The following is a 13,012-nucleotide window of genomic DNA, read 5'->3' as shown; positions in this document are numbered from 1 at the left end:
ACACACATGAACTTTATTGGTCAGAAACAGCTGAACCATGACCTGCTGACAGGATCACTTACATGAAACACTGAGAGTCACTTTTGTCTTTGCTTTGTTGCTTTTTTCAGCCGCAGGATGTCTGGAAGAACATTTGATGTTGTATCCATCATGTGTGTCTGACAGAGTGATGTTCTTCTGGATTTTAGTTGTAAAGATTCCCTCTGTGTTTTTCTCTGTTTGTCTGAGAGAGTCTTGTTGGAGATTCCAGGTGAGTTCAGGAAGTGAGAGTGGACACGGAGTTGAAGCTGAGCAGGTTACAGTGACAGACTGGCCCTCCTTCAGATCACCAAAAGGGATATCAATTCTGGGAGTCAAAGGAGCATCTGAAATTTCACATCAGACACAAATAATGTTCTACGTGTGTCATAGATTTGTGCATGTAAAAATAACATGATTGTTGTGTGTTAAAAATATGCATTGGAAATATACATATACTGAACAAAATTATAAATGTAACACTTTATTGCTCCGATTTTCTATGAGCTGAACTCAAAGACCGAAAACACACACAGTCACACACGAATATACATGTATACATATATATAAATACACACATCTCATGTTTAAGACGCTGATATTTATAACACCAGTTACATATACATCTATGGAAAAGATTAAGAGACCAACTATTGATTTCTGAACTCTTTTTGAGTTAAAACATCAGCATTATTGTTTCTAAATGAATATGAACTTGTTTTCTTTGCACTATATGAGGTCTGAAAGCACTGTCATTTTCTGCATATAAGAGAAATTTTCAGTATTTCATAAAATAAAATGGATCATTTTACTTAAACATATAACTATAAAAAGTAAAATCAGATAAACTGATAATTTGAAGTGGTCTCTTAATTTTTTTTCCAGAGCTGTAAGCATGTATATATATATATATATATATATATATATATATATATATATATATATATATATATATATATAAACTGGAAGAAATGAAATGATCTTATAAATAAAAACAATCAGCATTACCAATGAGGTCAAGACAGATGCGTTTCGATTTCTCACTACCAAGCCTATTTGTGGCCTCACAGTAATAGTCTCCTCGCTCAGCAGCATTGAAGCTCATACTGAACACTGAAGCCACTTTAATGAATCCACGTCCGCTGTTCCTGAACCAGGTGAAGCTGGGTGGAGGTTTGGCTCTGCTGGAGCAGCTCAGCTCCACCCTGCTACCTGCTGACACCAAATCTGATTGACTGATGGATGCTGAGGTGTTTCTAGGAGCATCTGAGGAAAATGAGACACATAAACTTTATTGGTCAGAAACAGCTGAACCATGACCTGCTGACAGGATCACTTACATGAAACACTGAGAGTCACTTCTGTCTTTGCTGCTATGTTGCTTTTTTCAGCCGCAGGATGTCTGGAAGAACATCTGATGTTGTATCCATCATGTGTGTCCGACAGAGTGATGTTCTTCTGGATTTTAGTTGTAAAGGTTCCATCTGCGTTTCTCTCTGTTTGTCTGAGAGAGTCTTGTTGGAGATTCCAGGTGAGTTTAGGAGGTGATTGTGGACAGGGAGTTGAAGCTGAGCAGGTTATAGTGACAGACTGATTCTCCTTCAGATCACCAAAAGGGATATCAATTCTGGGAGTCAAAGGAGCATCTGAAATTTCACATTAGACACAAATAATGTTCTACTTGTGTGTCACAGATTTGTACATGTAAAAATAACATGACTGTTGTGCATTTTAATAAATGCATTGGGAATGTATGGATTTACTGAAGAAAAATATAAACACAACCCATTTTTTTTAGCTCCCATTTTTTCATGAGCTGAACCAAAAGACCTAAAACATTTTCAGTATAAACATTTCTCTCTAATATTGTTCATTAATCTGTCTCAATCTGTGGTAGTGAACACCTTTCCCTTTAATATAAAATCCCTCCCGCCTTGCAGGTGTGGCATGTCAAGATCCTGATTAGACAGAATGATTAGTGCACAGGAGAGCCATGGGCAGGAGACAATAAAAAACCACTGTCCTGTTTTTTCACTCACTCTTTTAACATCCCAGTTTGTGCATGGCCAGCATACTCACCAAACATGTCACCCATTGAACATGTTTGGGATGCTCTGGATCAGCCCATACAACAGCATGTTCTAGTTCCTGAAAATATCCATCAGCTTCGTACAGGAATTGAATGTTGGTCCACTTCTTAAAGAAATGGACCATCACTACACAGGCCAAAACCAACAAGCTGTTCAACTTTATGTGAAGGAGATGTGTTGCACTGCGAGAGTGAAATGGCGGTTACACCAGATACTGACTGGTTCTCAGACCCCCCAATTAAGCAAACAGCACATTTCAAACTCGTCTTTTAATGTGGCCTTCCTAATACACAGCTGTAATCATTATGTCTAACCAGTATTGTGATATGCCACCATTGCTCTATATGTACATATTATAAATAGAAATGAAATGACCTTTTTTTAAAAATAACATGCATTACCAATGATGTCAATACAGATGGTTTTCGATCTCTCACTACCAAAAGTATTTTTGGCCTCACAGTAATAGTTTGCTCGCTCAGTAGCAAAGAAGCTGTAAACCGGCGCCACAGATAATTTAATGTCTCCACGTTTGCGGTGCTTGAACCAGGTGTAGCTGGTAATGGGAGGGTTGCCTCTGCTGGAGCAGCTCAACGCCACCCTGCTACCTTTTGACACCAAATATGATGGACTGGTGGTTGCTGAGGTGTCTTTAGGAGCATCTGAGGAAAATGAGATGACATATTTACTTTATACGTTTAGGTAACTATATTTTTTTTAATTACAATGAAACATTCAAAACATGCCTAAATAAATGCCATTAAATTGACCAGTAATATTTCTTTTAATAACTCAAAAAGTTTTGTTTTCTACTTTAACAAAGAATATTTTGCATGAAGAAAAAAGGCATTCAAATTAAACAATTTTTCAGAGATCATAGTGAAATCCTAAATTAATTTATATAAATTAGTTCATTGCAAAGACTTAACTTAGCATTTGCTAGCATTTTCAGACAGAGCTTACAAAGACAAGCCGGTTCTTTTGACTCCCAAACGTCTCTTAATTTATCATCAACTGCAGCCCCACATAGTAATATAACTTGGCAAACAGGAATGTTTTATACGACAAATCATTTTGCATTCAATGTACCTGTATAAGAAGCTATGCAATTCCTTAATTTTATATATTTGTTCTGTTATGAAAACAGACATTCTAACTTCTGCATAATAATTTAATCAAACTTTCAATTAAAAAAAAAAAAAATTACGGTAAACAAATTTACTGAACAGACTGTCAGGTCTAAATACCTATTAAAGACAATTTAAACAAACACAGGAAAGACAAGAGAGTTAAATTCTTTGTTCTCGCCCAAACTTTCAATAAAAAAAAAAAAAAAATTACGGTAAACAAATTTACTGAACAGACCCACAACAATAATGTATTATTACATAATATTTTTAATCTACAGCCAGATGCTGCTTTGCTTATAGGTATCAGCTATATTTACGGGTTTTTGCAACACACTCTCAACCTGACCGCTGTCTATTGACTGATGCGATTCACTCTCCTGTCTGTCCCCTTCTCTGTTTTCATATAATGTTATGTCCCCATATCCTCACACGTGATTGGCACAAGGCTGCCGTGCTAAACAAAATAAAGTTACGCTGTGAGCCGAGCGGAGTCCACTCAGTGGAGCCACTTAAAGTGTGAGAGTGAAGCAGTCAAAGGGAAAAGGTTGGGAGATGGCTCTCTCTCTCTCTTTCTCGCTCTGTCTCTACCTCTCCTGTGGAGTACTCAACGAGCTGCTGTCCTTGTAGACTTCCCTTATAATTAAGAAGGGAAGGCTACAGTGAGGAGTCGACTCCAATCGTACACTCCAAAGAGCAGACTCCAATATCACAACCTGTTTTATTGTGAGCTGATCAGGTAAATGGACTAAACATGAACTATGCTGTGCTGATAGGATCACTTACATGAAACATTGAGAGTCCTTACTGACGCTGACTGTTTGAATCCTCCTTTCACAGGATATCTAGCAGTACAGCTGATGTTGTATCCATCATGCTTGTCTGACAGAGTGATGGTCTCCTGGAGTTTAGTTGCAAAGGTTCCATCAGTCTTTTTCAGTATTTGTCCGAGAGAGTCTTTTTTGAGATTCCAGGTGAGTTCAGGAGGTGAAGGTAAACAGGGAGTATGAGCTGAGCAGGTTATAGTGAGAGACTGATTCTCCTTCAGATCACTTCCAAAAACAACAATGCTGGGAGTCCAAGGAGAATCTGTGGTTTCAAACCAGACATGTCATAAAGTGAAACACAACACAAAATACAGTCTTGATTACTTGGACATTATACCTACAACTACAACACCATTTTACTCATCAACAAGCTTACAATTCCATGAAACATTGCCTTTAATGACCCTTTACTTATTGACCTGTTGTCCACTCCGCCATGACAACAACCAACGTGCTCCTTTAAAGCTACTCAAAAAACAGACATCTGTAACCTTATATCACTTCTATTTAGTTGACTTGACTTTAAAAATGGTCATAGGATGCTGTGTGGTCGGCTGCACAAACAGGCAAGGATGCAAAACAATCTTGTCACTTTATCTTATGACTTTTAGTGAGAAAAGATACGGCGATGCTGAACAGCAGCCGTCATTCATAATGACTGTCAGCCCTCAGTGTAACCGCGGATTTGAGGTGAACACTTTACAAGGTTAGAAGACTAACATTCATGTTCTTTATAAGTAAGTATGATTAGAAAGATATCAAATATCGCATTATGGAGGATGTATGCGTTTAACTGTCAGTAACCATGGAGACAATGCCGCACCGTCATGTAGCCTAACACGCATGGTAAAAACTCTTTTGTGTGTTTTAAAGGCTGCTCCAGAGTAAGGGGAAATGTGCGTAACGTTTACAGACAAACTAGCTTGACTCGAACAAGAAGAAGCCATGAATAAACTGGGAAAAGCAACTTGGGAAAACAAGTTCTCTTCAAACGTCCGTCATGGCGCCTCGAATGATTAAGTGACCTTGTTGTAAGGGATCAATGATGAACTTTTGTAAAGGAAAATGAGAAAAGTATATGAGAATGGCACCTTTTTAGTAAAGGGCGTCAGCAGAGAAGGGAGGGTCTATCATGGTGCTAAGCTTTGTGCTGGGGATGACTAAGCTGCTTATGTGAATGTAGTCGAGAAAATGTGTTGGCGATGATCGCCCCGGAAAGGTGATTCGCCCAGGGAGTCAAAGACTACTATGCTGACATAGTGTAAATTACAGTTGGCTGATACTGTACTCACTATTAAAAATTCTCTAAATTGTAATGTTTAATGACTTCGGCTCTAAAATCTTAGTTTTACTTTCAGTCTGGGAATACACAAGCTAATCTGCAAACCTTAATTTAAATAATAACCTTGTTAAAATTAACATGCTTTGATAACTACTTCTACCTAACATTTATTTCTACGCAGTCTGTCTGCTTACAGTTTTTGTCAACAGTCTATTGGTGCATATCTATATCTGATTTATGATTCGTTTTGTTTATGATGGACCATGTCCATCCTTTTATGACCACAGTGTACACATCTTCATCTTCCAGCAAGATAACGCTCCATGTCATAACCATCACAGATGTGCAGCCGACAAATCTGCAGCAACTGCGTGATGCTATAATGTCAACATGGACCACACTCTCTGAGGAATGTTTCCAGTACCTAGTTGAATCTATGCTACAAAGGATTAAGACAGCTCTGAAGGCAAAAGGGTTCCCAAGACAGTACTAGCAAGGCGTACCTAATAAAGTGGCTGGTGAGTGTATATTACACAGCAATAAGAAACAGATCTCTTACCTATAACTGTTAACTTAAAAGGATCTTCACAAAATGTTGCTTTCGCTTCCCCGTTCTCAATTCTTAAGAAGTACTTGTCTGTAAGATCTGCTTTTACATCAGGAATCCGAGTGGTGCAGTTTTTCCTTCTCAAATCTCCAATCATTTCCATTTGATGGGTGTTAATTGACCCACTGCTGTTAAAAATAATTTCACTTGCTCCCACATCATATACCGGCATATGTTTCATCCAGATTCCGTAAGTGGGTTTGCTGTTGTCATATCCTTTCAAAGTACCAAATTTACATGGGATTTCCACACAAGATCCAATCAGAGCTTCCATCTCACGTGGTGTATACATGTGCTGGTTTAGAACACGACCACAATGAGCAAAAGCACCTGTAAAACAAATGAATGATGGAAATAACGTGGAGAAAATTCATCCTGTTACATTGAACATCTAACATGAAGCTGAACTCCAGTTCATCTCCATGTTACGTGTGGATCCTTTGAACCATATCGGAATCAAATATTTCAGAACAGAAGTGATTTATGTGACGTCTCCAAATAAAAGGGAGTGAACAAACAAACTCACCTGGAAGAAAGAAGACAATCAGTAAAATGCTGACCATCAGGATGCTGTTAGACAGGTGACAGAGCTTCTTCATCTCTCTGACTGGAACAACCTAATGATGAGATTCATATTTTTAAGGAAGTCTCGTGATAAAATCAGAGCTTACATAATTAAAAGGCAGACATTAAACATTTTGAAAAATATTTCACAATTGTTTCATATCATTAAAATAATTCTGCAACATAATTAAAGTCAGAAAACATACATAATAAATCAAATCAACACAGACTTACCAAAAGAACTGCAGCTGAATCAGATCCAGTTTAGATAAAAAAACCTGAATGTATATTAGTTGATCAACAGCAGGTCAGACCACCACCTTCTGTGTTTCAAAGTAAATGTGATGGATATGTAACCTTTCTCTGTTCGTCGTAGGTCCATCAGGTTGACTTCACAACACACAATCAAGCTGGCTGTGTTCATCATATAAAGAGTAAAAGTTGGTGGTTAATATCAGACCAGCAGTTTGTGTCATAAAGTCACAGACAGTAAAAACAGACGGGCTGACTGTGATCGTATAGTGGTATTTAAAATAAATTAACATAAAATATCTACATAGCTAACCTTTTCTTTTAAATAAATGTCAATGTGCAATTTTACTAGACGGAGAATACACACGTTTTCTATTTAAAAGCTAACACACAACTGGCAACTGAAATGTTACTTTGTATCAGAAATTGAAGCATACTTAACAAGAGAGAAGGTCAAGCTGGTGGTTAACATCAGTCCAGCCCCTATACATTAAATAAAAATACTATAAATAACCCAAATTGTTCCTAATGTACAGATGACATCAGGTAACAGTTGTAAAGTTAAAGATAGCTAAAATGTGCAATATTACTTATGAAAACAGCAAAAATATATACAAACAATGGTAAAACATTAAACACTGCATATGATTAAATTTGTCTTAAATACATGTTAAAACATAGTATCTGTAATAAAAGCACAGAGCTAATCTTAATACATACCAGAGTTAAAGATGGTAAAAGGGGACTAGCCTACAGTTACTGGTTGCTATGGTAACTACTAACTGTCTGTAGAACATAACAGAAGATAGCAATAAATGTCAGGAGAAAATGACTTTATATAAATAAAAATTAATTTGAAGAATATATAAACTAATTTACCCAAATTTCACGGCTATTATTTTGAAATAAAACCTTGTTACTGATAATTTGAGTCTGACAACAAGAAAGAGGAAGTCACCGTTTCATCTTAATGTTAGCATCATGGTGCTTAAAGGATGATTTAGATCAAATAACTCCACATGATGTGATGTCTGTTGAAAGGCACATTTAATATTCAAAAATATGTGTAGATATGAATGGACAGAAGCATATGTGTAGGTATTGACCTTCAACACTGGTTGATTTTCTTGAAGGACATTGGACTAATATAATGAAATCTCTCAGTCCTCCTTTTCCCATCCCTCCATTCTCCTTCCAGGATATAAATTTAGTTATTTCAGCAGATCGGAGGGGATATGTGGTGGAGCGGGTCCAGAAAAACTGTGAGAGCAAACACTAAAGAGCGCCAAAGTAGACACAAAAAATACACTGCTCAAAAAAATAAAGGTAACACTCAAATGACACATCCTAGATCTGAATGAAAGAAATATTCTCATTGAATACTTTGTTCTGTACAAAGTTGAATGTGCTGACAACAAAATCACACAAAAATCATCAATGGAAATCAAATTTATTAACCAATGGAGGCCTGGATTTGGAGCCACACACAAAATTAAAGTGAAATAACACTACACGCTGATCCAACTTTAATGTAATGTCCTTAAAACAAGTCAAAATGAGGCTCATTATTGTGTGTGGCCTCCACGTGCCTGTATGACCTCCCTACAACGCCTGGGCATGCTCCTGATGAGGTGGCGGATGGTCTCCTGAGGGATCTCCTCCCAGACCTGGACTCAAGCATCCGCCAACTCCTGGACAGTCTGTGGTGCAACGTGACGTTGGTGGATGGAGCGAGACATGATGTCCCAGATGTGCTCAATCGGATTCAGGTCTGGGGAACGGGCTGGCCAGTCCATAGCTTCAATGCCTTCATCTTGCAGGAACTGCTGACACACTCCAGCCACATGAGGTCTAGCATTGTCCTGCATAGGAGGAACCCAGGGCCAACCGCAGCAGCATATGGTCTCACAAGGGGTCTGAGGATCTCATCTCGGTACCTAATGGCAGTCAGGCGGTTTCTGGTGAGCACATGGAGGGCTGTGCGGCCCTCCAAAGAAATGCCACCCCACACCATTACTGACCCACTGCCAAACCGGTCATGCTGAAGGATGTTGCAGGCAGCAGATAGCTCTCCATGGCGTCTCCAGACTCTGTCACGTCTGTCACATGTGCTCAGTGTGAACCTGCTTTGATCTGTGAAGAGAACAAGGCGCCAGTGGCGAATTTGCCAATCCTGGTGTTCTCTGGCAAATGCCAAGCGTCCTGCACGGTGTTGGGCTGTGAGCACAACCCCCATCTGTGGACGTCGGGCCCTCATACCATCCTCATGGAGTCGGTTTCTAACCGTTTGTGCAGACACATGCACATTTGTGGCCTGCTGGAGGTCATTTTGCAGGGCTCTGGCAGTGCTCCTCCTGTTCCTTCTTGCACAAAGGCGGAGGTAGCGGTCCTGCTGCTGGGTTGTTGCCCTCCTACGGCCTCCTCCACGTCTCCTGGTGTACTGGCCTGTCTCCTGGTAGCGCCTCCAGCCTCTGGACACTACGCTGACAGACACAGCAAACCTTCTTGCCACAGCTCGCATTGATGTGCCATCCTGGATGAGCTGCACTACCTGAGCCACTTGTGTGGGTTGTGGAGTCCGTCTCATGCTACCACGAGTGTGAAAGCACCACCAACATTCAAAACTGACCAAAACATCAGCCAGACAGCATAGGTACTGAGAAGTGGTCTGTGGTCCCAACTGCAGAACCACTCCTTTATTGAGTGTGTCTTGCTAAATGCCAATAATTTCCACCTGTTGTCTATTCCATTTGCACAGCAGCAGGTGAAATTGATTGTCAATCAGTGTTGCTTCCTAAGTGGACAGTTTGATTTCACAGAAGTTTGATTTACTTGGAGTTATATTGTGTTGTTTAAGTGTTCCCTTTATTTTTTTGAGCAGTGTATATCAACCAGACTGATATGTTTACCACACAAACTTCAACCACTGGAGCAGATTCAGCACCAGAGAGGGAGGGAGAATTAGAGATTATGAAGGGATTCATTGTTTTCAGAGGATGAGAGAAACATGGCCCAGGGACAGACTGAGGAAGACCTTAATGTCCCTTTTGGGACACTCCTGGGACTACGTGCTCGGGGGCCACTGGGTGTTTGTGACTCCAGTCATCCTCGTGTCATGAGGCTGGAGTGTAATTAACATTCTTATGGAGAATATTTTTAGATGTAAAACAAAAACACACACAGAGATGTTTAGAGTTAGGTGCTTGTTAGAAACACTCTCAGGTGGGATGCAGGTGCCACTAAATACATCTTGTATTACCATGTGCCATGTGTTTCCAATGATGTTATAACCAGTGTTGTATAAAGTACTGAAATCTCAGAGTCAAGTAAAAGTATAAGTACCTCTCCAAAATATGACTTTGGTAAAAGTCGAAGTCACTGACTGAAATGTTACTTGAGTTAAAGTCTTAAAGTATCTGAAACTTCTTGTACTTAAGTATGGAAAGTACTGTAAAAATGGATGTACTCAAGTAATGTAATGAAAAGTACAAGTAAAAAGTAAAACAAAGCAAATGCAGTTTGAATGACATTTTTTATATTTTGGTAAACTTGTCAAATACACTTAAAATAATGTACCCAACCAAGTGCAGGCAAAATGAAACCTGCTAATAGATATACCTGCAGGCATCATTTAGTTAAGAAAATTAGGTGCTTTACCTATAGCACAAGGTTAACTTAACCTGCTTTACAACTGAACCAGCTTCTTAGTAAACCCTCCAGGACAGAAAATACAAAGTTTTTGTAAGCCTTAAGTTTTCCCTTCAAGTAAGGTCAGTGCTGAAAATGAGAAAAATAAATAGTACAGAAAATGCGGCCAACATGAAGAAAAAGAGCTGTTACGATTACTCTACTTCACAAATCAGTGAATCAGTCAATGCTACAGTCAGTAGGTGGTGCACACAACTGGTCATTATGCAAAAGAAAAAAAGAATTGGGAGGGAAATGCAGCTTATTGGCATCTCTGTAAACCTGGTTTTGAACTTGCATGCCTTTCCTATATTCGTTAAATTTAGTCTAAATTGCTATCGCTATGGCTTCTGCCCCCCTTGAACAGAGGAGTCTAGGTAGCCTGATACAGTCAACATTAAGCCTAAGCTAAATACACCACGTGTGGAACTGAAACAATGCCAAACAAAGTTCATTTATGGTCAAGATTTCACAATACAGTAGTGTCTAGTGACCAAGCTATAGTTACTGAAACAGGAGGATTATAACCATTTCATAAGAAGTTACCTCGATGTGTTTCTTCAAGTTGGACGGGGAGTTTTTGTAAGATAGAATTTCCATGTGACCGCTACTGATTGCGAGACTTGCTTTGTGTTTAATGGGAGAAGCGAAACAGGTGTATCCTAATTAAAAGTAAAGAAATCAAGAAATGGCAAAAAATGTGGAATGAAGATAAGAAAGGAAGAAGATTACATGAAGTACAAAAGTCAGTTCAAATTCAAAGCATTAATGAAAGAAACAGAAGAGAAGAAATAATAATTAGTAGATTAAGAGTAGGTCATACCTACTTAAATGACATGCTTTATAAAATAGGGAGGAAAAATAATGATAAATGTGAGAGATGTGGAGAGAAAGAAAATGTAGAACACATATTGATGAACTGTAAGTCAAATGAACTCGAAAGGGAAGAATTAAAGAGAATAGTTAGAAATATAGGGCATGAATGGAAACTTAAAGGTATATTAGGAAATGAAGAAAACATAACAGATATTCACAAATTAAGGAAAGCATTGTTTATTTATCTTAAGAATACAAAATTAAAAAATAGAATTTAATAGATGTGAAGTAATGCTTCTACACACTCATGTACAGTAGGTGGCGGTATGCACCTTAAAGTTGCTTGTGATCCGCCATAATAGAAAAGAAGAAGAAGAAGAAGTATCCTATTGGTGGTGATGAACAAGCCCAGGCAAGCAGGCTACGGACTTTGTTCGGTAGCCTGCTTGCTACTTGCTAATCAGTAGGTGGGGTCAAAACACTTTGTTTCTCTCTCTCGCTTTTTTGTAACGAGTAACTAAACCACACATTGAAAATGTATCGGAGTAAAAGTACGCAATTAAGTTCGGAAATGTAGTGAAGTAAAAGTGAAAGTCATCAAAAATTTTCATACTCCAGGAAAGTATGAAGTACTCCAAAATATACTTAAGTAAAGTAGTGAAGTATTTTTACTTCGTTACTATACAACACTGGTTATAACTGTTATTATTTTGTATGAATATGTCTGTTGATGTGAATACCATCACCCACAAAGATAAATCATTCTTACCGCTTTCAGAGGTGAGTGGGGCTTTTAACGCACCTCTGAAAGTCCCACTCCAACTTATTCTTGCGGTTCACGGTTCTTGCTAACGCGTTGGGCTTTATACTCTTACCTTGATATAGAGTTCTCCAAAGAAACATAATTCCTCCCAGGGAGTTGATGTAAATATCCATACAGGTCAGCCAGTGTCCAGTTTGAGCGAAAGGAGGCGCGCGCACAAAGGCACCAGTGACGTGATTGGTCAGCTCTCCGTCTTTAAATGCATCAGCTATAAACCTATCTTCTATGAATAAATCTGCTCCGCCAGTAAAACGCTGAGAGCAACGGAGACGATCGCAATCCGGCTTTAAAAAAATGAAAATTCTGAAATTTTTAGTTATATATTTTTTGTAATTATTTTTGTAAAAACAAAAAGAAGCAACGCTTAACCTGGCGGGCAGTGCTAGTAAAGCATGGCTTGCTGCCAGGCCTATGATACACTGGAGGGAAACCCTGTATGTCAGCGGTTCCCAACCTTTTTAGTTGCGCGGACCGGTCAGCCCTTCGCAATTTTGCTGCGGACGGGGGGGGGGGGGGGGGGGGGGGTTGCACAGTACTCGGGTACTCCGATGTTGTTTTGGTACTCATTCTGCTGCAAGTTGGCTCAATTGTGACGCGCAAGATGTAACCGGTAAAATCCGGTTTAGGATTTTCAAAATAAAACATCCGGAAGTAGTTTACTATGTCTTGCGCGGCCCGCTACCAATTGGTCCGCGGCCCGGTGGTTGGGGACCACTGCTGTATGTAGTACCTCCTTAGGCTAAAAACACAATTATTACAGCTAAAAAACTAATGATCAGGCCCGGAATCTAGGTGTAGTGATTTGATCCGACCTGAACCTTCAGAGACACATAAAGGCAATTACAAAGTTGGCTTCCTACCACCTGAAGAACAATAACAAGGATTATAGGACTAATGTCAAGGAAAAATATAGCAACAA

The 13,012-nt window shown here is 39.1% G+C and overlaps 1 protein-coding gene across 21 annotated transcripts in view; it reads right to left on the bottom strand.

Annotated features, from left to right (window-relative positions):
- The window catches only part of LOC114136523 (hemicentin-1-like), a 51,908-nt gene that overhangs the window by 29,966 nt on the left and 8,930 nt on the right, over positions 1-13,012 (bottom strand). For 14 of the 21 annotated variants that reach the window (XM_028004533.1, XM_028004543.1, XM_028004541.1 and 11 more), the window contains 10 exons: positions 7,210-7,250; positions 6,873-6,929; positions 6,750-6,763; positions 6,478-6,568; positions 5,904-6,281; positions 4,022-4,324; positions 2,510-2,770; positions 1,359-1,664; positions 1,027-1,284; positions 63-365 (listed from right to left, as the gene is read on the bottom strand). In XM_028004533.1, coding sequence (XP_027860334.1) covers positions 63-365; positions 1,027-1,284; positions 1,359-1,664; positions 2,510-2,770; positions 4,022-4,324; positions 5,904-6,281; positions 6,478-6,568; positions 6,750-6,763; positions 6,873-6,929; positions 7,210-7,250 — 2,012 coding nt within the window. Of the gene's footprint in view, positions 1-62; positions 366-1,026; positions 1,285-1,358; positions 1,665-2,509; positions 2,771-4,021; positions 4,325-5,903; positions 6,282-6,477; positions 6,569-6,749; positions 6,930-7,204; positions 7,251-7,487; positions 8,043-13,012 lie in introns of those variants that run through there. The other 7 variants (XM_028004551.1, XM_028004548.1, XM_028004552.1 and 4 more) reach the window with 7 other exon arrangements.

This window comes from Xiphophorus couchianus, chromosome 21 (assembly GCF_001444195.1).
Source record: "Xiphophorus couchianus chromosome 21, X_couchianus-1.0, whole genome shotgun sequence".
Taxonomy (NCBI): domain Eukaryota; kingdom Metazoa; phylum Chordata; class Actinopteri; order Cyprinodontiformes; family Poeciliidae; genus Xiphophorus; species Xiphophorus couchianus.
This window is presented reverse-complemented; position numbering and strand designations above follow the sequence as displayed.